Source organism: Carassius carassius, chromosome 1 (genome assembly GCF_963082965.1).
Source record: "Carassius carassius chromosome 1, fCarCar2.1, whole genome shotgun sequence".
NCBI classification, from domain to species: domain Eukaryota; kingdom Metazoa; phylum Chordata; class Actinopteri; order Cypriniformes; family Cyprinidae; genus Carassius; species Carassius carassius.
In genome coordinates, this window is record NC_081755.1 from 28,338,318 (window position 1) to 28,366,292 (window position 27,975).

General features: G+C 38.7%; 2 protein-coding genes across 2 annotated transcripts; both read left to right on the forward strand.

The window, feature by feature from the left end:
• The first annotated feature begins 2,958 nt into the window (after positions 1-2,958).
• On the forward strand, positions 2,959-15,781 carry rab5c (RAB5C, member RAS oncogene family). Its single transcript, XM_059554617.1, has 6 exons — positions 2,959-3,113; positions 8,284-8,599; positions 10,174-10,325; positions 13,892-14,014; positions 14,094-14,187; positions 14,317-15,781. Exons 2-6 carry the CDS (start codon positions 8,431-8,433, stop codon positions 14,442-14,444), a joined length of 666 nt encoding a protein of 221 aa, XP_059410600.1. The 5' UTR covers positions 2,959-3,113; positions 8,284-8,430; the 3' UTR covers positions 14,445-15,781.
• A 923-nt stretch (positions 15,782-16,704) lies between these two features.
• On the forward strand, positions 16,705-27,965 carry LOC132143961 (histone acetyltransferase KAT2A-like). Its single transcript, XM_059554628.1, is given in 19 exon segments — positions 16,705-17,038; positions 19,795-19,918; positions 21,142-21,287; positions 21,450-21,539; positions 21,713-21,894; positions 22,473-22,664; positions 22,759-22,865; positions 23,108-23,212; positions 23,350-23,486; positions 23,881-24,089; positions 24,220-24,346; positions 25,831-25,941; positions 26,034-26,177; positions 26,426-26,540; positions 26,632-26,668; positions 27,270-27,333; positions 27,417-27,501; positions 27,673-27,848; positions 27,850-27,965. Coding segments are annotated over 19 exon segments (2,388 nt in total). The 5' UTR covers positions 16,705-16,819; the 3' UTR covers positions 27,868-27,965.
• The last annotated feature ends 10 nt before the right edge of the window (positions 27,966-27,975 follow it).

Sequence of the window (27,975 nt, forward strand, 5' to 3'; positions counted from 1 at the left end):
ACAGCCCTAACCCTACCTATTGCGTATCATATACACAGTGGCGCAAAAGGTGGGTATGGGGGGGGGGCGCCAAAGCGATGGTTAATTATTATTTTTTATAATAAAAAATTAAAATATATATTAAAAGTTATATATATAAAATATTATATATATATAATATTAATTTTAGAGGACTAGCAGGCGCCGGTGCCCTCATAATATTCCATCATAGAATTTAGACATAGAACCTCGCGAGTGGGTGGGGCGCTGTGAGCGCTGAGTAAGCAGCAGTAACGTTAGTGCGTTGTCGTTGAAACTCGAAAAAGATGAATAAAACAAAAAGCTCTCGGGGGCTAAAAATAGAAAAAGAAAGAGGGAAAAGGAGATGGTATGTCAAGGGATGCGACAGCAGCAAAATAAGTGATTGGTGAAAGGCAACAGGTAGGATTTAAAATGTGACGTCTATGCTCGGAGAATATGTAAAACTGGAATCTGAGCTGTCATTTATTCCGTCATCACCCGGGTGCTGATAGCGCGCGCACAGATGAGACCTAAACAGCACACGTTGATATCTGTGTTTAAACTAAACTAATTTAAGCTTTGTCAGTTTAAACATTTAAGAGGCAGAGGACGCGAGCTCGCGTGCGCAGTGTGAAGATTTGTGCATGCGCTCATCCGAAGCGAGCAACCCGCGCCTCAGAACGCGCTCAAATATAAACTCTCTCTGAAGTATTTTATTTAAATGTACAAATTCAGACAAAAATTATGTCAAAATGCCGTCTTGGTAAGTATCCTATAGCACTTACATTTATTAATGTAACGCAATTATTAACTTAGAAGTGGGGGGGGGGGGCGCCAAAATGTTTTGGTGCATACCCCTCTAACACTGGATAGTTGCGCCCCTGCATATAGGCCTACACGCTAAAAAGTATACATTTCTATAGAAACTCGTTCTGCTGATACGCAGTTTCATGAGTGTCAATCTTTTTGCCATAGTGAAGGAATGTGTGTGTGTGTGCTCGCTCTTGTTTTTGTGACATATCAGGTATATGATGGTATTGTATTGTGACACAACTCTGTATATGACATTGGTATGACACAGGTTTTACAAGGAGAGGGTGACTTACGCGGACATAACCCATGTCCTCATTTTTCAAAACGCTTATAAACCATACAGAATTAGTTGAATTTTTTTTTTTGAGAAAGTAAAAATGCACAAGGTTTCCTGTGAGGGTTAGGGTTAGGTGTAGGGTTGGTGTAGGGCCATAGAACATACAGTTTGTACAGTATAAAAACCATTACGCCTATGTCCCCACTTTTTACAAAAACAAACGTGTTCTGTGTGTGTGTGTTTTAAGTGCATTCAAACACTGAATGCGTAATATTTCTCTGATAATGAGCAGATACAGTTATGTGTATCTGAGTAAAATTTAGCATGGTTATTAATGGCATAAAGCAGTTGTTGAGAATATGGCAGCATATGTTCTCTCCACCTACGCACAACTTTAATGACACACTGCTCACTGATTGTTCTGCACATACCGCCGGGCAGTAATTAGCAGGTTTCGTTGCATCTAACGCATTGTAGAAAAGATTTAATTTGACAGCAATATGTGAGTGGGAACTAAATAAGGGAAGTTTGTAGCCTATTGAAACATCCATAATAAAATTGTTCGAGGGCATCCTTACATCAGTGTTTCTCAACCATGGGCTTAATCAAACTTCTAAGATACACTCAGAACAAAAGCTGTCACTGGAGTGGTACCTCTATAAAAGTTGCTAATATGTACTCTTCAATATGTATACTTTTGGTACTAATATGTACCTTTAAGGTATTAAAATGCACTGTTTATGGTTAAATAAAGTACAAAGTATAGGTTAAGATTTTGTACCTTTTTCTGAGAGAACTAAAAAAAATTGATTAATACATTGTTATTGATGATTTAAAATGATCTAAAAGCAACACATAACATTTAAAAAAAGTAATACTTTACATTTTTTTTAATACATTGGTTAACTAGGCTACATTAGTTATCATGATACACAAATCACTAAATGATTTGTGTGTTTAATAAATGTAATATATTAACACTTTCTGTTTCTTTTATAAAACAGGCTTTGTCGCAGTTATAGCATAAATAGTAGAAATACTTAAAATATCTTAGTCTATTTTTGATTTGGATATTGAATTGGACAACTTGGCACCTTCGAGTAAAAAAGGCCTTACTTCACCTGACAAAAACCATCAGCGTTTGATGATATATATATATATATATATATATATATATATATATATATATATATATATATATATATATATATATATATATATCATCAAACGCTGATGGTTTAATTAGTTTAATTAGCCTGTGGCGCCTCAGCTTGGTGATTACTGGTTAGTACATGATCTTGAGCCACATGCAGAGCTGATCTTGTTTTCATTTAAAGTTTGTTTTGATATAGGAACAAGGGGTCAGTTTTCCAGCAAGTCTACAGCACATATTTGATCTTGATGTGGCATCTTATTACCTTATTATTATCAAATATGATAAATGACTGCACGCCCACAGAACCCCTGTCTTAATTGGCTAAAGAGGTAAATAAATTTTTATAAAATTTAAATAAAGTTTTGTTTATTTATGTTATTAAAGTAAAATTAAGTGAAATTAATCTGTTTTCAACAAAAGGGCAAAAAAAAAAGAAAGAAAGACACAATAACATATAAAATACATCTTGAACAACACTGTCATGTAAATGGCATATTTTTAACGAAAAGATCAGGTATGCCTTGGGCTTCCTAACACCAGTCTTATTTTAGTATCCTTGAATTTGAGCATCCTGAAATTTAACCTTAAAATGAGAAGACGTAATTAAAGGCTATTTATTTATTTTTTACAATTATTATAACCTTGTCTTGGATATATATAAGATTTTATTGGCCACCACCGCGTATGTCAAAAACAAGCCCCTCCTCCTCGGAAGAAGGCGGATTACGGAAGTTCGTCCCTCAAAGCGGAAGTGAAGGCCGAGGCCCGACGACTGGAGACGTATCAATCGGCAGGAGGGGAATTTTCTCTCAGCCTGACAGCCAGGGATTTGACAGAAAGAGAAAAGCCCCGCACTCATATCTCAAGGTAACCGCTGTCTGGTTTTGGTACTTATGTGTTTACTGATAGGCTATTGCTAGCTGGTTGTGGTTCACTGATATAGAGGAACTGTCAAGACTGTTAGCCGATGCTCCTGATGACGCTCCTCTGGACCTTTCCCTCAGCGACATAATAAAGGAGGAACCCGGGCCCCTCTCTGTGTATCTGTCATATTCTAAACACGAATGTCACGGCAGAAGTTCAGTTTAATAGAGAAGGCCTGTATGGGTGCGTACACAGACATATAACGTTATGTGTGTTTGATCGGCAGCAGCTCTGAAGTTTGGGCTTCCTTGATTGTTGTCGTGTCTTGACGTGACCATTTGACCGTTGTGATGCAGTCGCGCGCGTCTCCGAGGTGTCGCAAAGCGCCGATTGTATTGCGATTAGTAAGGTGATACTTCTCCAAACGTGCATGTACACGTCTTTTATCGCTTTCAACAAGTTTCCCGAAGCCCTGCCCGTTTTTTTAATCAGTGTAGCAGGTTCACCGGCATTCAGTTGGGTCCTTGTGGTCAGAGATCGTGGGAGGTACAGACCAGAAGTGAAAGACTCTGAGGACTTCATGAGGAAGTAAATGATGTGGCCTGAGGAGGTCAGTTAGATGAGTCATCTCTTAAGATCTCACACACATTGATATGATCTCGAACCCACAAGACAATAAATACTTTTTTATGCTTCTCAAGACACCGTGATAGCAGTCTACACACACAATTCTTGGCACAGAAAAAAATGCTGCGACATATACTATGTATAGTGACAATTATGCATTGTACATAGTTCACTCAAAATAAAAAGTTAGGCAGATTTAATTTATGCTTTTTTTTATTTACATATGAACAGTGATTATTGCACATATAAAGAGCCCATCAAATATGGTAAACCTGGAAGCTCACATACACCAGTGTCTATACTAATTAATTATTATTAATAATGTAGTAAGCAAATACATTATTTAATAAAACTTAATATGTGAAACTGTATCTGTCAATTCTGTAAATGGAATAACTAACAACTGTGTTTTACTTGATACTGATAACACAACTCTGTAAACAGTCCCTTTTGAACTGTTTATCATGTCTTAGAAGTAATAATTCATTTATAATTAGTATTTATGTATATATATATACGTGCATGTGTGTAGCATTATATATTTGTCTTAAATGTCTTAAGACTTTTCATGTTTTATATCTATATATATATATATATATATGTGTATATATACAGATATAAAATATGTCTTTATTTACAACATAAGTACATATTTCTCTTTATACTCGTACTTTCTTTCAGTACTTTGATTGTGAGTTATGAATGTTCACCTTTGATACAATGAGGATTTGAAATCTTGTATAATGTCTGTTCACTGTCCCGCTGCGTGTAGTGAACTTTTGTTCAGCAGAGGCACTTGATGCACACATGACTGCAGAAACCTGCTTTCTTCAGCACTGTTTTACAGTCTCGTAATTCCATTGTCTTTGAGAGATACAATATAGGCATGCCTCTTATTTGTGGTTTGGTTAGTTTTGACGTGAGGCTCTACCTATTGCTTAACACACAAAGTATTTGATGTGACTGAATATAGAAAGACATTTTCGATGGAAATGTGCTTCAGTTAATGTGTGGCGTGTTCTTGATTTGACTGTCACTGCAGGTGAGCAAACAGGAACAGAATATTACTTTCATCTCCTAGTTCTGCTCTGCAGGGCAAAGTGGCTTTTTCCAGCATGCTTTGTGCTCGCTTGGCATTTTGCTCATTGGATTGAAATGGCCATTGCCAAATATTGTGCCTATAACAGATAATGGTAATTGATATTGAGGTTTTTATGAGAAACCTGGGTGTGATCAAGGTTATTTTTTACTTTTCAGTGCTTTTTCTCCATTTATGATCCTGACTCTGTCAATTAAATTGTTTAACACAGGGTTTGCTGGCATGGCATTAAAACACTGACACACAAATACAAGGTTCACAAACTAAATATTGTCATAGAGGTTTTTGTTATTATCATTTTTGTGTTTGTCTTTAGCTAAATTTTTTTGCCAAGAGGAAATCACTTTTTATAGAACACTTTTTATTTAAAACAATTTTAAAGAATGATTTAAAAACATAATCGCTATGCCAGTATTAACCATGACCAGAAAAAAGAAATGAAGTAGTCAAAAGATGTGGGAACTTGTTAACAATTTTAGTTTTATGTCTGCTTCAGTGTTCTTGTTGTTAACTAATTTTTAATATAACACGGAAATAAAATATAAATAGTAGATCAAATATATATTAAACTTAAATTGGAAATGTTGCCTCAGCAACTAAAATTACTAAATAAAAGAATTACTGAAATAAATGAAATCTAAGTAGAAATATTAAATATTTCAAATCCGTCTTTAGTCTTCAGGTCTTAAAGACCGGGCACATAGAGGAATGTTATGGTTTATGATATCAAGAATCATGTTTATGTAGGAAGTACAAACCACCTAATGTGTCTGAATAAGCCACATCTGCACATCTGAAGATGAAATCTTTGAACTGATGCTGAAGCGGCTTTAATGAACAGGAACGATTGGAGAATAAATTAGATTAAAGCCTGCACAATCAGACTGAGAGATGGAAAAAGCCATTGTCTGATGGAGCGTTCAGCGTTTTTATTGTAAGATGCAGATAATAGCATCTTTTGAGTTGTATTATTAATGAATGCAGCTGCTGAGCGCGTCAGTTTGCCCTTCCAGACGGTTGTTGGGCAGGGTGTGGATGTGTTGTTATCTGTGTGTTTGCTCTGCAGAGTTGAAATGACTTCTTACAGCAGATAGACGGCCTTCTCTAACACACCCTGTCTATCAGATATGTGTTTAATGATCAGGCTGCTTGGGGTCCTGTCCATGCAAGTTATGTCCTTCCTGCTGGTCAATTTCCTGGAGAGCATTTCCTATTGCCACACTGTTGCGATCTCTTCCTCTCAGTTTGTTTCTCTCAATGGGGGAGGGACAGCATTATTGCACAGCACTGTATATTCAGCTGGTATGATGTGATTTCACACGAAATGGAAATGAGTCGTAATCATTGGTCGATGCATGTATGCACAGGTGTGTCACAACCTGTGTCTTTCGTTAAGAGGACCTTACTGAAAAGATGCCAGGAAGTGAATCAGGTGGCTAGTTCTGATAGCAGTAGATTAAAATGCGATGGCAGGAGGACATTACAGCGGTGCTCTGTGGAATTTTATCTGTGTCATGATGATGAAACCGTCCTACCACAGTGAGTGTCTGATGTCATTAATGACATTATGAATTCAACTTGATGAGTATTGCTGCAAGTTTCATTTTGAGGTTATTCCGTCTGCTTGTAAGATGCTTTAGTTCTTTGTTATAGGTGTTGTTAAAAAGCAGTAAAGCAGGACATGAAAATTGCATCAGTATTTCAAAAACATGCTCTCATGCCCACAAACTTTTCGATCCTTCATAGGCCTCAGTGTTAGAATTATTCTCTAGTCTGATTTACAACTGAGTGAAATATTCCAGGTGCTTTTGCTGGTGATATTTATTTCATTTATTTTTGAGGCATTTGTTTAGCCATGAGGTTTCTTAAAGTTATTGAATTAAACAAGCATTATAACCGATGTTTTGATTATACGCTTGATTTTACAAAAGAGAAAAGAAGTGGTTAATAAAATCTGGGATAGAAATATGTTGTGTTAAAATGTCTCTGTCCTTTTTAGCACATCAAATTTTTTTTTTTTTTTAATAGAGATCATGTCTGAACTTAACCTTTTCAAAAGTTCAGTTTTTCGGAAGGTCAGTAAATCAGTTCTGCCAATTTTCTGGTATGAGAAATGGTATGGTGCTATGTGTGGATAAAGAACAGGATTGCCAGTATTAGCAAATTGAGCATGTACAAGGTCTGAATCCCCAGTCATAAAGCTCTGTCAGAGTTGTTTACAGTAGGCTGTGTTGCTTTTATTTGTTTACATAAATGTGCTAGATGGACGTCTGATCATTGTGCATCTCAAGCTCGAGACCTTGCCTTTTTTCCATTCATCAGCGCTGCTCCATCACATGCTTTGGATTAGACTGGATCACAAGGCATGATGTTGGGAGCAACATCTCACTCTCCATAATCACTTTCTTCATTGCCCACTACTTCAGTTGGCCTTTTCCTGCAGTTTTTACCAGGATATATACAGGTTAATTGTGCTAAAATGAAAGTGTTGTTTGTGTTAGCCCTCAATACCTGAATAGTCTTTTACAGTAGATGAAGGTCCATCCATCTGTTTATTGACATCTATCTATCTATCTATCTATCTATCTATCTATCTATCTATCTATCTATCTATCTATCTTCTCTCATCTCCCACTGCCCATTACCATGCCTACAGCAGAAAGAAAATCTGGTTCTGTTTTTATCAAGCTCAAATAATGACCTCAGAGTTACCGTTAGTTCTTCTTTCTGTTAATAACAATCACATTCATTTTCTTATTCTTATTCTCTTAGTTTCAGTGGTCTGCTTCAGCTCCGCTGTCTGTATTTCGCTTCAAATGGTCCATTGAACCTTACTAATAAACAAAAGGTAACCCTGAAGCCCAGTTTGCACCAAAATAAAAAAAGAAATGTTTCAGGAGTTGAAAATCTGTGTTTTCCCCTGCTGTGATTTTATTTATCAGGCTGAAAGCCTAAAGAAAATGTGACACCACAGTCTGTCGTCCATGATTTGTTTTGCCCCAAGCAGAGCTGAAATGTGGGTGTGTTATGCTCCGAATAACAAATATGCACATTAAAAAACAAACATGTTCTGACCTGTTTTCTGCATCTTGTCAGTCGATACGGTGCGGATAATTTTGGATCGCTGATAAGTGTAGGTTATTTGGAGAGCTAGGTTAGTGTACATGTGACATGACACTGTTTCATATTGATGCTTTTAACTGTAATTGCAGCACACACAGTGTGGGTGGAATCGGTTTTGTTGTGGTGAGCTTTATTGAACCATTATGGGGTGGCTGGTTAATGGTTAGTGCGCTGGAATGGTTGTTAACAACTTGTAATGAGTCCGTATTTTCCATTCACTCAACTCAAGAGTGCCACAGTCCAGTGTTTTATAATATAACCATTTATATCTGGTCATTTTATGTGTTTTGCTGATCAACTTCCTTTCTCCTTTTTATTCTCTAGGTTTGTTCATCTAGTAGGGGCCATCTCTCCATTTTTTTTTCTCACTTTTTCTCCCTGGTTCTCTCATTCCTGACCCCATCCTGCCCCGAGCTCCACTGATCCTGGTTCAGGACCCCTCTCAGATCCAGTCAGCCCTCTCCTGTTGGCATGGCGGGGCGAGGTGGACCAGCGCGGACCAATGGTGCCGCCCCCGTCGGGAACAAAATATGCCAGTTCAAACTGGTCTTGCTGGGAGAGTCTGCCGTGGGCAAGTCCAGCCTGGTGCTGCGTTTCGTCAAAGGCCAGTTCCACGAGTATCAGGAGAGCACCATTGGAGGTTAGCCGGAGTGTGTTTATGTCCAAGCTTGTCCTTTCTAAAGATGAAGGCTTTTCCTCACACTTTTGATTTTGAATTTGCAGCACAAGAATGCACACGGGCTCTGATCTCATTGTTGACATGATAAAAATAGTAAGGAATGCACAATATATTCGGTTGTGGGCCGTTGTTAGAGTTTTTTTAAGTTATCTAATTCTGATACTTATTTCTTATACATTTAGATGATCTAACATTCTTCGAAAGGTAATCTTTAGTGGAAATATTCTATAGAACTGTAGAATATCTCCTTTAAAAGACTTAACACACTCAAAATAGAGCAAACCTTCTGCATGTACCGGTATGTGGTTATGTTGATGTGTGGTGAGAGGGCTGGGCTTGGTCAGGAGCAGGCAAGCTGGTTCTTACTTGCTAATCACATGACTGCCACATGAGTTATACTGCACTATAAAACAGACATGCAGTTATGCATGTAAACACATCTGATCTCATAACCAAACACATCCTGTATACAGCTTAAAATGGTATTCAAAAGATTTATTTTCTCCACTGTTTTGAAGAGTTACATGGACAAAGAGAGCAGAGAGGAAGGGGTTTGGCGACCAGAAGGAAAGGGAAACGGTCAACAATGGCATTTCCTGAGTGTGTGTGCTAGTGTGTCCCTCCATTTTGAAGTCGTCAGTGTCTCAGGGGATCTTTAAGTGAATTAGACTGTGGACATTAACGGATTTCTTCCATCAGGGCTCAGTTTCATATTTAGCAAGAGATCTATACTAGTCAGGCATGAGGAAAGAAAACATATTGGAGTGCCATTTAGTACATGCAAGGATACTGCATGTTTACACGAGGCTTACAATAAGGAAATCCTCAGCACTTTTTTGTCTTTCTACATATTTTCCTTCAGTGCCATCATCCTGTCGTCAGTGAGCAGCTCAAAGCTCAGTGCTGTGGAGAAATGAATGCGAGCTACAAACATGTGACCATGGCACCTGAATCAGCACAATATCTGGGGTTGAAGGGATTAGAAACTTGCATGGTCTTTCTTATTCTCCGCTTCTGCGCACTTGTGTTTGCTTCGATTTAATGTGTTCTAAAATTGACATTTTCTGAACAATTTTAGAATTGGTAAAGTTTTCTGGGTGGTTGTGAAAATGTTAGTGATTGCTATTTGTTTGGTTGAGTGTCTTCTATCATCATCTGATATCTTCATATGTATATTTAAAAGTTTGCTGTTGGTTTTTGACTGGTCTCTTATGCTCACCAAGGCTGCAATTATTTGACCGAGAATTCAGTAAAAATTGCAATTGTGAAATGTGAAAACACTCATGTTTGTGGCCTGATCAACTGTGATGAGCAACAGATCATTTTGTCAAACCTCCTCCACATAACTGTGAATTAAACATCCAATAACCTCTAAAAGGCCTGATCATGACGATGCATCTTTTTGATTCAGCATGTTTGTTTGTTTCAACACGTTCAGCTTTAAATAGCTCAGCAGTAAGGAAGTGCTGAAATTATTTTTATCAGATGAACTAATGTTCATGTCATAAACATTTTTGTTTCTCTTTCCTTTCTAGCTGCTTTCCTCACACAGACAGTCTGCCTGGATGATACAACAGTAAAGTTTGAGATTTGGGACACAGCTGGACAGGAGCGGTATCACAGCTTGGCCCCTATGTACTACAGAGGAGCCCAGGCGGCCATTGTCGTCTATGACATTACTAACACAGTGAGTGCCCGTGATTATGAAATCAAAACATTGAAGTCTTGAGTTTTTATCAGACAGGTGTCCTGTACAGTCAGTCTTTCGCCAGCTGAGGGTTACGTGGCACCTCAGCTACAATGTGACTTTGCCAGTCGTGCATCGGCTCTATTAAAGGCTGACATCAGGCCCTTGTGCTCAGCAGAAGTATGGTCTGAATAATAAGGTTTCACTTGACTGACTGCTGGGGTTAATTATTATTCTGTGGGATACAGTCAGACATTTGCTCAAAGTCACAGTCACAAAGTCACAGTGGCAGTGCACTTCCTTCCTGTGTGATTGTATCAAAATACAGTAATTAATTTGTAATATGCAAGTTATTTTAAAGGTGACATATCATGAAAATCTGACTTTTTCTGTGTTTAAGTGCTGTAATTGAGTCCCCGGTGCATCTAACAAACAGAAAACGTGAAAACGTTTCAAATCTGCTCAAAGAAAGGGGATCTTATTATAATATTACCGCCCCTTAATCTGCAAGTTTCCACCCACGGTGCCACCATTGTGTTTTTGCAAGCGACAACGGTGTACCAGTTTTAACCCAATGGAGGAAGTTTGAGTTTCTGTCTTTGGCTGCACTGATGAGCAAAGAACGCCATTTAGAGTCTCAGCCTCAAAGGAGACAAAAGAGCAGTCGATTTATTGATTTATTTACAGTATAATTACGCTGATGCCACACAGATCTAATATGAACACGCTTATTTTCCCTTCACAGACATAACCGACTGTTTTCGTAACATGTCTGTTTTTGACAAACTTGTGTGTATTTGACAGTTTAAGTGAAATAAGACATGAAAGGAGAGCTTAGTTTAGTCCTCATATGCCATGTGACAGCTGCTTTCTGTGCGTGTGCTTTGGATGTGTGCGCTCAGAAAACCATATGTCAGAAGTTTCAACTGATATGATTTAAAATGCATGATTTCAGTGTGATAGACAAATAGACTGTAAAAAACATAAATAGTGTCTGTGACATCATTCGTAGGTTTCCGAAGAGCATTTTTGGTGCCTAAAGTGGGCGGAGCTGACAGCCACCATCTTGGCAGCTCTTCACCGTGCTTCACTCCTTGCTAATCGAAAATGTGCAAAAAGCCAGGACGTGGGTGCAGCTGAGATGGCTGCTGCTGAACCCAGAGTGACTGCAGTGCAAAGACAAAAACAACTGCTCCGTTTGGTCAAAAATGATCAAATTGATGTTTTGGGGACATTCTAGACCTCTTTTATATAACTTAGCAAAAATATTTAATCAAATAATCTTTAAAGGTTTTTTTTTTTCTTTTCTTTTTATAATGCAGATTGTTCACTGAGTGCCAGCTGTCAGTCTGGCGCTGCACACTTCTGCACGTGTGAGGGATCGAATCCTGTGACAGTGTAGCATGTATTACACATAAAATTAGTAACAGTTCGCAATTAAATCCTTTTCCTACTGTTACGTTCCCGCTTTTTAATTAGTCTAGGGGAATGGAGGAACACGTAACAAAGTGACAGGAAAATCCACATGGAGCCCCTCATCCCAGTCCTAAAGAACAATGCCAACCACTAAAGCAGCAGTTCTCAATTGCAGTCCTCGCGCCCCACTGCTCTATACATTTTGTAGGCTATGTTTCTCTTAGCGCTTCAGACATTTGTTCTATTCGAACGTAAAGTGCCCTGCGAAGTGGACATCACAGGATATTCCGCCATGATTCCAGTTCGAAGCGAACATATATGTTCCAATCAAAGTGCATTGAAGTGTGCAAGATGTGAATTTAAATTGTATTGATTTACAGAGGTATATGATGTCACAGTTGTCCGTGTGTAAAGACGCTGCGTAGCACAAATCAGTGAATGAACGTTCCGAAGTGAGGTAAACTTCAACAGATTTCCCCTGCTCAGAGAGTAGGGAGTAATGAACAATGGGAACACGGTTCATGCAAGGAGCTCACTTCTAACGAACTGATTATCCGAATCAGGTGTGTTAAAGAGAGACGTGCAATGTATGCAGAGCAGTGGGGCGCAATGACTGGAATTGAGAACCGCTGCACTAAAGGATCCACTATAATTTGATTTATTACATGCAGGAGTACCAGGAACCAAGCAAAAAGGCTCCATTTTAAAATCTAACTTACCGAACACCAGGAAAATAAATAACACTAAGACAACATGCTTCCTTAACTACTTAACTTTCCCAAAAACAGGAGAAAAGAAAATTGCACCCTCCTCCCTACAAATTATAAAGGAAACAACTTACTTAACCAATATTGACTGAAGGACTATAAAAGCATCAGCAATATTGAGTTGAATATAATAATCTATGTGAGAGAAAAGCAACAGTACACTAACTGAAACTCTAGCACAGATTTGGCATTAAACATCAACTAGTTAATACCAACCACCACAACACTTGTCTGGGGCTGCAGAGAAGGTCCATGTGGGGAGAGGGAGATGGCTCAAACTTTCTTCTTTCCTCTCTCCTCAACTGTGCTCTCTTGATGGCTTTTGTAGCTGCTTTGCTTTCTGGAGGAGCCAGTGAATGTGTTGGTTTGTCATCAGCAAACGAGTACCAGGTGCCAGTAATCAGCTCCTATTAGAACAGCAGCACAGGAGAGAAAAGACGACTGAGAGCACACAAAAACTCTTGACTGACCCCAGAACAGTACAAACTACATCACAGGACGTAACACTACCTTTTCATGTAACTTGATAAAATCCATGGAAATGAACATCTTCAGAGATGTTTAATTCACAGTCATTCTGAGCATTATTCATACTTGCTGGCATTGTCATTATATAGACTGTATAAAAACATGGACGTAGTGTCCGTGACGTCACCTGTAGTTTTCTGAAGAGCGTTTTTGAAGCTCAAAGTGGGTGGAGGTGGCTGTTGCCATCTGGGCAGCGCATCACCGCGTGTCACTCCCAGATTATCAAAAATGGGCAAAAGCCACGCCCACTCAAGCCAAGCTCAAGTGGCCACGCCCTTTATCATGCAGACCTTTAAGGCTTAATATAATTTAAACGGATTATTAAAAAAATTCACCCCTTCCTCACAGTTGTCATAAAGGGCAAAATTAGCTATATAGATAAAAAACATTTTTTTGTACCAGGCTACCAACATATTTTTTTCTGCTGTAAAGTTTAATATGAGAGGTCTATGGGATTGACTCCCTTTTGGGGCCAGCCTCTAGCGGCCAGTCGATGACATTTCTGATTCCACTTAAAATAGGCATTTTTTTTAAATAATATATAATAAATGATCTGTGGGGTATTTTGAGCCTTATATTACATACTGTAAAAGGGGGCATAATACGTCTCCTTTTTAAGTCTCTTTAAAAAAAATTTTTTTTTAAATACATGCATATGCAGAATAAATATAGATAAGTGAATATAGATAACAGTTCTTTAAAAATATGATGTAAAAAAAGAACTTTTCAGCAGCCATTATTCCGGTCTTCAGTTCATCAATTTAATGCATCCTTGAGTGCCCTACTAAAGCCCTACTACTTCATCTGATGTCCCCTCTAACAATTACTTCCTGCTTGTTTCCTTTGCAATCTTAGGACACATTCACTAGAGCAAAGAACTGGGTGAAGGAGCTGCAGCGTCAGGCGAGTCCAAATATCGTTATTGCTCTGGCCGGCAACAAGGCAGACCTGGCCAACAAGAGAGCTGTTGACTTTCAGGTGTGTTTACATGAATGCAAAACCACCTGTTTGAATCTGCTTCTGATATGTTTTTAACACATCCACATGCTTTCTTTAGGAGGCGCAGGCATATGCAGACGACAACAGCCTACTCTTCATGGAGACATCTGCAAAGACCGCCATGAACGTGAACGAGATCTTCATGGCTATCGGTACAATCTCATCTCTCTTATTGACACTTTTCAGCAACATGACACTAGTTCCAAATACTGCTGGCGATTTAATTCAAGCCAAACTAGAACGTTTATGAAGAAAATTTCCTTCTCAATCTCTCTCTTTAGCCAAGAAGCTTCCGAAGAGCGAACCGCAGGGTGGAGCAGGAAGTGGTGGACGGGCCAGAGGAGGCGTCGACTTACAGGAGACAGCACCTCAGGGCAGAAGCGGCCAGTGCTGTGGAGGCGGCAACTAACCATCGGACCAATCAGCTGGCAGATGCACCCAAGGACTGATACAGATACACAAACACAGTATGAAACCATAGTGTGAGATCTATTCACTTATGACCCAGCTCTAATCTATGGCCAGTTAGACTGTACCATACAGCTTCAGAACTGGAAACTGGCCATCGATACCCCTGTAAATCGACACGTTAATGTTTCGACCATTTATTCCTTCCAAAAACAGTACATGCACATTCAGAAACAAGCAAGGACACAAGTGTCTCTGCCAACTGTGGTTTTCAAAGTTATTCGATTTGTCTTCTATAGAGTTTTGACAAAGCAAAAGGAGACCAAACATGTGATCCGATCTAACCAATCACATTTAAGACAAAAGAAATTCCAGACTGCTGCTGCTGCTGGAAAAACAAGTTATCGCTCCCTTGTATTTCCTTACCCTCTCATTTGCTCGTTTGAATGAGAAATTTAGTGGCGATGCCACTATTCAAACTCGCTTTCCCTTTTGGTGGATGCATACTGCCAGTTTTGAGTTACACCTCATCTTTCTCCTGCTCTCCTTGATCACATCCCTCCTTTGTTGGAGAGAGGAAAGAATGAGCAAACAGGCTATTTTCCATCTATGTCAGGCTGTTCTGTAGATCCTGTATTATTTCTATTGTATTAGTCGCTCAGACGTCCACTACTCCAGCACAAATGAAACCAGTATATGATTTAATAGGCTAGACTCCTTTTCTAATCATTTACATATATCTACTTGTATATCTAAATGCATTAACAGGTGGTGTAACTCCGATGTGAGGTGTTGTTTTTTCCCTTTGCATTAATGAAATGTTTTTGAAATCGGACTTTGAGAGAAAACATATAAATAACACAAAGGCAAAATCAGCCTCCTCTGACCAAAATCACAAATATTTACGAAAAAAAAAAAAAAAAAAGATAATGTCACTGCTCTTGTACTCTTGTCCCCCCCCCCCCTTTATTTTCCTGTGAATATGACCCCAATCATTAGCCATTTCAATTCAGCACCTTTGTAAGAATTCACTTGTTTTTGTACTTAAGGTCTCTTCGAGTGCACTGGGTATTTCTTTGTCCTCTGACGACATGTCATTTTCTTTCAATATTGTTCCCTCCTGTGTTATGTTGAAGGACGTCTCTTTCGACTGGCATTTTCAGCATCACATGCGACCTAGCACAACAAATGTGAACAGTGACCCAGACGTCTCAAGCAGGGTCTGAGGAACGAGGGAGGCAATGGACAAAAACAAATAAATGGAAAAACACAAATAAATGGAAAAACACCAACCTAATAAAACCTGTAATTTTACCAATAAAGGAGGGGAAGGTATAAGTTCTGTTTGTTGTGTTGTTATTTCTAAAAACAGGGGGCGATGTGGAGTTTAATTCCTCCCCTAAATATAGTTGAGAATGGAGGCTTTATTCACCATTACCAAATTAATTTAAAAGTAACTTTTTTGTGTTTGTCATGCTGGCAGTTGTTTTGAGTTACTGAAGTTATTGTATAAATTCACTGTTCACAGTCAACCATGATTAAGTTCATTCATGCATTAAAGTGTCCAATAACAATAAAATTATTTTATCTTTGTTAATCTTAGTTAAATAAACTGTTGGTCAATCCCATTAATAGATATAACTTTTGATTTTAATAACGGTAATCAGTAAATGCTGGAATCGGCATTCACTAAGATTAACAAATGATATATTTTGTTGTTAGTTTACAAATGTTAACACATGGAACATTATTGTGAAGTGTTAACTTATCAGTAATCTTTTATCTAAATGAATTTGGTTTATGTTTTGTTAAAAGCATAGGTAAGGGAAATTGATATCTTCTTATTTAGAAATAGAGATATTAGAAATATGCCGAAGCTAGTAAATGCAGAATAACTGAAACGGAATAGTTTCTTAAAGATCACCATCCCTAGTCATAAATGTGTAGAAACGTATTTACATTTGGCAGCAAAATGCCTAATGGATTATATATATATATATATATATATATATATATATATATAAACATCAATTACCTAATGTATTAACCACATTAGCTGACTAAAATTTTAGCAAAATTCATTTTGGAACTTTGTTACTAAATATAAATAGGTTTAGACAAATATAATTTTATTAAGCTTAATACAGGCTCTTTTAAAGTGATCTATATAATATTCAATAATAAGTAGCTCGAGTGTTTAATGCCCTCCAGTGGAAAGTAATGTAACGTTTAATTTGGTAGTACTGCCTGTAATACTACATCTCCCAGCATCCTCCTGTAGTGCGCAGGCGCAGTGCAGTGGTCAGAACGCGCATCGTAAACCATCTCAAAACTTTACTGCAGCGGCGATCCTCGGAGGGGAAGTAGGCTGCTGATATGGCGGATCCGGCGGCACAGAGCTCCGCGCAGCCCCGGCTTCAGCAAGCACAGTCCAGCGGCCCGACAGGATCCACCCCAAACCCCGGAGCCGCGAGCAGCGACCCTGCCCGACCAGGCCTGAGTCAGCAGCAGTGGTCCAGCCAGAAGAAAGCCCAAGTCCGCTCGTTTCCGCGGGCTAAAAAGCTGGAGAAACTCGGAGTGTTTTCCTCCTGCAAGGTAACCGAGAGCTCGGCTCGTGACAATAGAGCGAGTGCCCGGGCCTGTCATGTGTCAGTGCTTCAGGATCAGAGTGCAAACCTCGCATGTTTCCTGCTACAAGTAAAATTCAGACCCATCTGCATGAAGTAATAAAAGCCTAAAGATGAAAACATAAGAATATGAAAATCTCTATGGACTAAAAATACTAAATTATTTACATTTCTAGTGAATTCCTTTCCTATGCAGATTTTTTTATTGCAAAAATGCTGTCAAAATGGGTAGTTTAACAGATTTATATAGTGTGAAATTGTTCTATGGTGGTTAAGTAAAATGTGTTTATTATGTACAGTATATTTTTAAAACATGCACCATACACTAGTCATTTTCAATGTATCTTAAAAGGGTTAGTTCACCCAACAATCTAAATTATGTCATTACTCCAAACAGTGAGATCTCCATTCATCAGAGTAGTCTATGTGACATCAGAGGGTCAGTTAGAATTTTTTGAAGCATCGAAAATAAATTTTTGTCCAAAAATATCAAAACTACGATTTTATTCAGCATTGTGTTCTCTTCCGGGTCTGTTGTGAGCGTGTTCACTGCAGTGTATGCTATCCGGTTCGCGAACGAATCACTCGATGTAACCGGATCTTCTTGAACCAGTTCACCAAATCGAACTGAATCGTTTGAAACGGTTCACGTCTCTAATACACATTAATCTACAAATGACTTAAGCTGTTAACTTTTTTAATGTGGCTGACACTCCCTCTGAGTTCAAACAAACCAATATCCCAGAGTAATTCATGTGTCGGTTTGCTTCACGCTGAATCACACATGCGCAGTATCATCAGCTCCTCGGTTCACGAATTGGACACGTCTGACAGAAATGGTTCTTGACCCGAGAACGAGTCAATCGTTCGTTATTTATCTGACTCGGCTCGGTGTTCATCTTCAGTTCTCTCTTCACAGCAGTTCAGTCAGTGTACTGTTTGAGTACATGAATTACTCTGGGATATTGGTTTGTTTGAACTCAGAGGGAGTGTCAGCCACATTAAAAAAGTTAAAAGCTGAAGTCATTTGTGGATTAATGTGTATTAGAGACGTGAAACATTTCAAACGATTCAGTTTGATCTGGTGAACTGGTTCAAGAAGATCCTGTTACATCGAGTGATTCGTTCGCGAACCGGATATCATACACTGCAGTGAACACGCTCACAACAGACCCGGAAGAGAACACAATGCTGAATAAAGTCATAGTTTTCGCTATTTTTGGACCAAAATGTATTTTCGATGCTTCAAAAAGTTCTAACTGACCCTCTGATGTCACATGGACTAGTTTGATGATGTTTTTCTTACCTTTCTGGACATGGACAGTAGACCGTACACACAGCTTCAATGGAGGGACTAAAAGCTCTCGGACTAAAAGCTCTCTTGGGTGAACTAACCCTTTAATATACACTCACCTAAAGGATTATTAGGACCACCATACTAATACTGTGTTTGACCCCCTTTCGCCTTCAGAACTGCCTTAATTCTACGTGGCATTGATTCAACAAAGTGCTGAAAGCATTCTTTAGAAATGTTGGCCCATATTGATAGGACAGCATCTTGCAGTTGATGGAGATTTGTGGGATGCACATCCAGGGCACGAAGCTCTCGTTCCACCACATCCCAAAGATGCTCTGTTGGGTTGAGATCTGGTGACTGTGGGGGCCATTTTAGTACAGTGAACTCATTGTCATGTTCAAGAAACCATTTCGAAATGATTCGAGCTTTGTGACATGGTGCATTATCCTGCTGGAAGTAGCCATCAGAGGATGGGTACATGGTGGTCATAAAGGGATGGACATGGTCAGAAACAATGCTCAGGTAGGCCGTGGCATTTAAACCATGCCCAATTGGCACTAAGGGGCCTAAAGTGTGCCAAGAAAACATCCCCCAAACCATTACACCACCACCAGCAGCCTGCACAGTGGTAACAAGGCATGAGGGATCCATGTTCTCATTCTGTTTATGCCAAATTCTGACTCTACCATCTGAATATCTCAACAGAAATCGAGACTCATCAGACCAGGCAACATTTTTCCGTTCTTCAACTGTGCAATTTTGGTGAGCTTGTGCAAATTGTAGCCTCTTTTTCCTATTTGTAGTGGAGATGAGTGGTACCCGGTGGGGTCTCCTGCTGTTGTAGCCCATCCGCCTCAAGGTTGTGCGTGTTGTGGCTTCACAAATGCTTTGCTGCATACCTCAGTTGTAACGAGTGGTTATTTCAGTCAAAGTTGCTCTTCTATCAGCTTGAATCAGTCGGCCCATTCTCCTCTGACCTCTAGCATCAACAAGGCATTTTCACCCACAGGACTGCCGCAAACTGGATGTTTTTCCCTTTTCACACCATTCTTTGTAAACCCTAGAAATGGTTGTGTGTGAAAATCCCAGTAACTGAGCAGATTGTGAAATACTCAGACCGGCCCGTCTGGCACCAACAACCATGCCACGCTCAAAATTTCCCATTCTGACATTCAGTTTGGAGTTCAGGAGATTGTCTTGACCAGGACCACATCTAAATGCATTGAATCAACTACCATGTGATTGGTTGATAAGATAATTGCATAAATGAGAAATTGAACAGGTGTTCCTAATAATCCTTTAGGTGAGTGTATTATGTCATGTTATCATCACTGCATCATTATAAATCAGTGTTTTGGCACATGTACTGTAAATGAACCTGATGTTTGGTGTCCTCTTTAAATCACAGCTGTGTTCTCTTCTCACAGGCTAATGATGCTTGCAAATGTAATGGATGGAAAAACCCCAATCCACCAACAGCCGCTCGTATGGAGCTCCAGCAGCAGGCAGCCAGTCTGACGGAGGCCTGTCGGAGCTGTGGACACTCTCTGGGTAAAATTAATATCTTTATGTTGGTGTTATATGTATGTTACACTATATCAGATCCATGGCTCTGCTTGCTATCATCCAAACAGGCTGCTCCGGCGTGTTTTGTGCCCAGCCACTTTTTCAGTTACCTTGCCTCTGGAAGTATTTAACTAGGGGTTTTTGAAAAGCCTTTGTTTCAGAGTTATAAACCACGAACCAAACTATGAGGTGAACTCAAACGTTACTATTATTTGAAAATCAGATGAAAAGACAAGAATATGTAGTTAATGGGTTTAATGAAGCAAAGAGCTACAATCTCTCAAGCATTTTGAAAGACAATCAAATCCAAAACAACAGGTAAATGTAAAACTATTGATTTTTCGATTTTATATAAAGAACATATTTTGCATTTATTGCAAATTATGCATACAAATATTTAAGTAGTTTGAGAACAAAGGTAAAAAAGAATCATAGGTAATGTAGTTTGTCAAGATTTTTCAAAACGGCACACCATTGAAAAACCATATGTTATATAATATGTTTGTTTTTAAAGGTTTATAAATTATGGTTCAAATCAGTTTTACTGTGGAGAAAATTTTGGTCCCACTTTATATTAGGTGGCCTTAACTACTATGTACTTACATTTAAATTAATCATTTAGTACAATGCACTTATTGTCAATCCATGTTTTTACTTATATTTTTTTAAATACATGTATGTAATTACATCTGTAATTAATTTTTGTAATTAGATTAATAATTACACTGCTGACCCAACCCATACCATCAAACCTGTCCCCTCCCTGAGGTGGGATACACATATACCACCTCAATAGCAGCAAAAGTGTTTTGCAGTACATTATGAACACAATAAGTACTTATTTTTAATGTAAGTACATAGTAGTTAAGGCCACCTAATATAAGGCCACCTATTGCACTCTTTTGTATGCCTTATATAGACAGATACCTGAAAGGTTGCAGGGTTAAACACAGCAAAGTGTGAACTGCGGACATGGTCTAATTGACAGATAAGCAAATGCACAAACATAATAATAAAAAGGTCATTGAAAGCAAGTGTAGCAAGTATCACCCTAAATGGACCATTTTTACATTGTGTTATGCAAACCAGAGTTAAGCAGCATAAAGATAACCTTTGTAGATACAGGCTTGTATATGTTAACTTTGCAGTTCACATCATATGAAGCTTTTTTCATTGTTGTTCACTTTGTCTTGTGTGTTTATCTATAGCGGAACATGTGTCTCATCTGGAGAACGTGTCTGAGGAGGAGATTAACCGCTTGTTGGGGATGGTGGTCGACGTGGAGAATCTCTTCATGTCTGTCCACAAAGAAGAAGACACAGACACCAAGCAAGTCTACTTTTATCTGTTCAAGGTAAACAGCCAGATGAGATCTGCTTCCTTTATATTTTAAGTGCAGACACACCCAAGATGAGTTACTATCATGTTTAAAAAAAATTATCTGAGATGTTTTTTGTTTATCTTTCAGATAAATATTTAAAATGTTGTTTTGGTGACTGTTTGTCTCTTTGCTTAGTTGCTGAGGAAGTGCATTCTGCAGATGGGGAAGCCAGTGGTGGAAGGCTCTCTCGGTAGCCCTCCCTTTGAAAAACCCAACATAGAACAAGTATGTGTCTGTGTGTGTGTCTGTGTGTGTTGTGTATAAGAAAGGTGGCAAAAAGCTTTCTGCCAGTCACAATTCATGCAAAATGGGTGAGAAGAAGGGTGGGACATTTGTCTTTTAATGCAGGTTATTATTGTGGTGTGTTGATTTGTACTCAAGATCTCTCTCTGCTTTAGGGGGTGCTGAATTTTGTCCAGTATAAGTTCAGTCATTTGGCTTCTAAGGAGAGGCAGACCATGTATGAGCTGAGTAAGATGTTTCTGCTCTGTCTGAACTACTGGAAGCTGGAGACCCCATCACAGTTTCGTCAGAGGGCCCAGAAAGAGGATGCGGCCGCCTACAAAGTCGATTATACTAGGTGTGTGTATTATATTGTAAATGAGTGTATGTTTGTGGATTTTTTGCAAATTGATTCCGTAACAAGTGCTATAAGTTGCACTGTAACTAGTTGTCAGAAAAAACATTTCACTCTTGAAATGCTACATCATTTGTAAAAAATATATTTATGGTGAATTTTGCAATAAAATTAACAATTTTAGTTTTTTTTTTATTTTAATAACACAAAGCAGTCAAATTCTTAGAATAATTTCTTTCCACAAACATCTTATTGCTAAAGATATAATGCATTGCGTAATGGCTGCTGAAAATTCAGCTTTGCCATCATCGGAATAAAAAAAAAAAAAAAAAAATTAACAATTTAACAATTATGTTAAATTGTAATAATAACCTACAATATTACTGTTTTTTTTGTTGTAATTTTGATTATACAGAATGCATAATTCTTGCATTATACTCATAATTCTTGCATTATACTCATTGGGGGGGGGGGGTCCAATCTGGGTCTACTTATAATTTATATAGATTTATTAGTGTACATTTGATGTGTATGAACCAATACAATAACAGTTTTCTTTGTTTTTGGTGTGTATGTTTCAGGTGGCTGTGTTACTGTCACGTTCCTCAGAGTAATGACAGCTTGCCCCGGTACGAGACCTGTCAGGTGTTCGGCCGCAGTCTGCTGAAGTCTATCTTCACTGTCACCCGCAGACAGTTACTGGAGAAGTTCAGAGTGGAGAAAGACAAACTCCCGCCAGAGAAACGCACTCTGATCCTCACACACTTCCCCAAGTAAGACACAATACCTTCTTATCAGTACACACTCCAGCACCATCACTCTCTCATAGTGCAATTAAGTATATTTTTGTGTGTGTGTTTGTACTAGGTTTCTTTCCATGTTGGAAGAAGAAATCTATGGAGAGAACTCCCCCATTTGGGAAGCAGACTTCACCATGCCAGCCTCAGAGGGGACACAGCTAGGGCATCAAACAGGTGTGTGTTGACTGTTGAAGTGCTTATTAGGGATAAGCATTTAGAGCAATTTTATAATGTCAAATCAACTTACTCAAATTAAGATGTTGTAACAAAAAATGGCTTAAAAATTTTTTCATGGCACATATTCAGCATACTTTAAAAAATAGTGCTAACAGAACACAATAATTAATCTTCCTGTGTGATCACCAGCATAGAGACCTAGCATTATTTTTGGACTTTTTCGTTCTGTTCTGTTCTAGTGCTGAGTCCAGTCTCGGTGTCTGGCTCTCCTCTTAGTAAAGGCAGCAGTGGCCCTGCTCTGGGTGTTACAGGTTTGGACATGGCTTGCTCTGAACCAGTAACTAGTAAGAAGATCCAGTTGCATTTATTTTGCACTGTGAACTCTGTACATTGGCATTTCATTTGAGTACACAATTATATATGCAGCAGATTTGTGAATGATGTGTAAAATCATGGCAATCATTGTGATAAACTGTCTCAGGAGAGAAGCGAAAGCTTCCTGAGGCACTGACTCTGGAGGATGCCAAGCGGATCCGAGTTATGGGTGACATCCCCATGGAACTGGTCAATGAAGTCATGAAGACCATTACAGACCCTGCTGCCATGCTGGGGCCAGAGGTCAGAGTTCATCACGCCCTTATGAATAAAATGATAAAAGTATAGTTCACCCAAAAATTTTATGAACAGTTATTTAAAATGAAGAAGAGGTGGTTTCTTCATCACTTGCTCCCCAATGGATCCTTCATTCTGACGGCATCCGCTCACTGCAGACGATCCTTTGGTGAGCTAGTGATATAATGATACATTTCTCCAAATCTTTTCTGATAAAGAAACAAACTCATCTACATCTTGGATGGCTTGAGGAAATTTTCATGAAATTTTTATTTAACCATTCCTTAAATATAGCACGAGGTTCTTATTAGAACATCCTGTGTTTTGGGATTATACACTTAAAGGGTCAAAAAATAATCTTCTGGTTTCATGAATGGTGATTTGTTTGCTGGGTTCCCAGACTAGCCTGCTGTCAGCAAACGCAGCTCGTGACGAGACGGCTCGTCTGGAGGAGAGGAGAGGCATCATTGAGTTCCATGTCATTGGTAACTCTCTCTCTCAGAAGTCCAATAAGAAGATTCTAATGTGGCTCGTGGGCCTGCAAAATGTTTTCTCCCATCAACTTCCCCGCATGCCCAAAGAGTACATCACACGTCTTGTGTTTGACCCGTAAGTCCACAGAAACCTCTTCCTTTTTCCAGAGCTCCTGCTACTTTCCTCAAACTTTAGCTGTCAGGGATTATGTCTCGTTAGCCTCCCCTCTGCCTCTTTTGACTCTGAGTCCTCTGTGTGACCTAAGGAAGCACAAGACGTTGGCTCTGATTAAAGATGGTCGTGTGATTGGAGGGATCTGCTTCAGGATGTTCCCCACTCAGGGATTCACAGAGATCGTCTTCTGTGCGGTCACCTCAAACGAGCAGGTCAAGGTATGTAGGCACACTTGATGGAAGCTAAATGACTCTAAAAGACAGTGGTTATAAACAAGTGGTCAACCGATATATCGGCCGATATTTAGAAAATTTCAAATATCGGTATCGGCTAAGTTTTTACTGCTTGGCCGATGTGTTTTTTATTTTGATGGGGCTGAGAGCGGCAGCGCCTGAGCATACAGTGCTCACATTCTACCTCTTGTTGGCTGTTGTTGTTAACATTTCTGTCTAATACGAATAGAAGTCGCTCTAATAATCAGATAGAACGGGAAAACAAAGGAATTAAAATGTATACAAAAAGTATTATAACGATTGCTTTTATATTATTAGTAATAGAAATGCAAACATTATAATAAATTATTGTTTGCCGTCATCTCCATTAAGCAAATAAGCATTTATATAATTTAAACAAATCTTTGTATGACTAATGAATATTTAATTTCACAAAACTTGCAAACTTCGTTGAATCCAGCTGTGAGATCTTGTGGAGTGTGTATGTGTATCCAGCATGATCGCATGTTCTCTGTATGAGTGTTACCCTGACTTTATTTAAAATTTGTAAAAAATTATATCGGCTATTGGTCCCCTTCCTTTCAAAGATATCCGCATCGGCTGTCCAAAAAACCAATATCGGTCGACCACTATTCTCAACCAAGGGGCCTTAGCAAACCTCCAAGGGGGTAGTCTTGTTTTTATTGAAGGGCATTCAGTTTTTATAACTTAATCAATTTCGTAGTGAATTGTGATTTATAAATGAGGCAGTCTCAGAATGCATTGCAGTAAGTTTGCTCATTTCATTTTACATTGACTAATAAAAACAGCATCTGGAAGCAAAAAACAAAGTCATTCTTTCTGTAGTTATGTTAAAAATCCAGCCCACATTAATCACAGAAATTGTTATATTAATATGCATCTAAATAAACCTTTTGTTATGTGGCATGGCATCAGTGGCTATATTTATATATATATTGTTGATTGATATCACTTTTGAGTCCATGCATTCGCCTACCAATGGTATGAGAGGTGCAACTTTAACTCACAACCAAACTAACATTACTAGCCTGTCAGAATGTTTTGCTTTTATAAACACGAGACACGCATAATAGTATTCAATTGCAGAGTCGCAGCCCTGATGAATGGAGAAGCGCGACAAAAAGCAGTGAGGCGAAATGGTCAAATATATCCATCTAGCACGTATTTACATAGAAAAGCTAATTATAAAGCAGCGGAGCTTTGTAAACAGCTCAGAGTAATCATGTCATCTCCATAAGAATGATATGATTGCCAAAACATATTTACCGGGATTTCTGAAAAGGTCCTGTTCACACATGTTCTCAGTAATTATAACAGATTACAGTTGTGTTTATTTTGTAATTAAATTACATAATTCTGTTACATGGAACAACTTTCTCCCCAAAACTGCATGGCATGTATGAGTGGAAAAAATAATTTTGTGTGTGTGTATATATGTGCATGTTTAGGGCTACGGCACACACCTGATGAATCATCTTAAGGAGTACCATATCAAGCACAGCATTCTGTACTTCCTCACCTATGCTGACGAATACGCCATCGGCTACTTCAAGAAACAGGTACAGCTCCAGCCACTTGTGTACAGACGTTTTTTCAGTTTCTATTTTTCCACTGTGCAGCTTCACCTGTTGAACCCTCGTCCTGTCGTTAGGGCTTCTCCAAAGAAATCAAAGTGCCGAAGAGCCGATACCTTGGCTACATCAAAGACTATGAGGGAGCCACGCTGATGGAGTGCGAGCTCAATCCCAGAATACCCTACACTGAACTCTCACACATTATAAAGAGGCAGAAAGAGGTGAGAGTGCACAGATTTACCCTGCTGCTAGAGAGGAATACATTGTACTGGTTCATCCAGTGGTATTACATTGGTGTATATGGTTTTAGGAGTTTTTTTTTTGTTTGTTTGTTTTACTATTTTTATATATCTCAAAATATCCCAAATTGGCTGAACACATTAACACATTAAGTCAGTTTGTCTGTGAGAATGGCAAGACAGCCAGGCTAATGTTAAAATGACTGTGGGTTTGTTGTCGTCTGCTGTAGATCATCAAGAAACTGATTGAGAGGAAACAGAATCAGATCAGGAAAGTGTACCCAGGTCTCACCTGCTTTAAAGAGGGAGTGCGGCAGATTCCTGTGGAGAGTTTACCAGGCATCAGTAAGTGTGCGCTCGTTTCTTAATAGCAGCTATGATGCACATACAAAATTCTTTCATTCTCATGCACTCTCTCCCTTCCTTTTTCCTTGAGGAGAGACTGGTTGGAAACCTAGTGCCAAGGAGAAGAGGTCAGAGAAGAATTTATGCATATTTATTCTGAAATCTCAGACCATCTGTCTGTCTGTATTAGATCATCTTCTGATTTTACAGTTATAGCACTTGTGATGAACACTTTAAAAGACTGGGCTCAGAAAGATTTTTATAGACATTAATGCTTTTATTCAGCAAGAATGCATTAAATTTACAGAAATCGTTTGTAATATTATTAATGTCTTTACTATTTCAAATAAATGCTCTTCTTCTGAACTTTTTATTCATCAAATCATTCTGAAGAAATTTATTCTGTATCATCAAAAATACTAACATCGATAGTAATATAAAATGTTTCTCGAGCAGCAGATCAGCGTATTAAAATGATCTCTGACACTGACTGAAGTAATTCAGCTTTGCCATCACAGGAATAACTATAAATAAATCACAATAGAAAACTGTTATTTGTTTATACATATATACTTTTTTGTCACTTTGTGTGTGATTATATAAAATGAGCCAGTCTTAGCAAAACAGCTGGATTATGTTGCAATCCCTAACTAGGTTAGCAGCTATTTTACTTGCTTTTAGGGTTTCATGCACGTCATTTGTGTATCCTCTCTTATTTTATCTCTGCAGCAAAGAGCTGAAAGATCCAGATCTGCTCTACAACATGCTAAAGAATCTACTCGCACAGATTAAAGTAAGAGGCATGTTGTCAAGCACACATCCAGTTTAGCACATGAACTGTGTAATATTCTCACCATCTCATCTGTGTGTGAACAGACGCATCCAGACGCCTGGCCTTTCATGGAGCCAGTGAAGAAATCCGAAGCTCCAGACTATTATGAGGTCATCCGCTTCCCCATTGGTGGGTACTAATATTATCTGCATATACAGTAATGAGATTTATTCATTTATTTTGAAGAGCCGCTGTTGAACTAGTCGAGTGAGCTAGACTGCCATATTTATCAGTAAAAGTCTATACAGTTTGTACAATAGCAGATTGCATCCAACTGAACAAACCTCTCCTCCTACTCAGACTTTAAATCGATGACGGAGCGTCTGAAGAACCGGTATTATGTGACAAAAAAGCTGTTTATCGCCGACCTGCATAGAGTAATCACCAACTGCAGAGAGTACAACCCTCCAGACAGCGAGTACTGCAAGTGTGCCAACACACTGGAGAAGTTTTTCTACTTCAAACTGAAAGAGGCCCGGGCTCATTGACAAGTAAAAGGCATCTAGCCTAGGACAAGGGACCAGCTAGTTACTATAGAGTGTGATCACATACACGTTTAATTTGGATGAGTGACATGCAAACTTGTCAAAAGTTGCTGCTTTT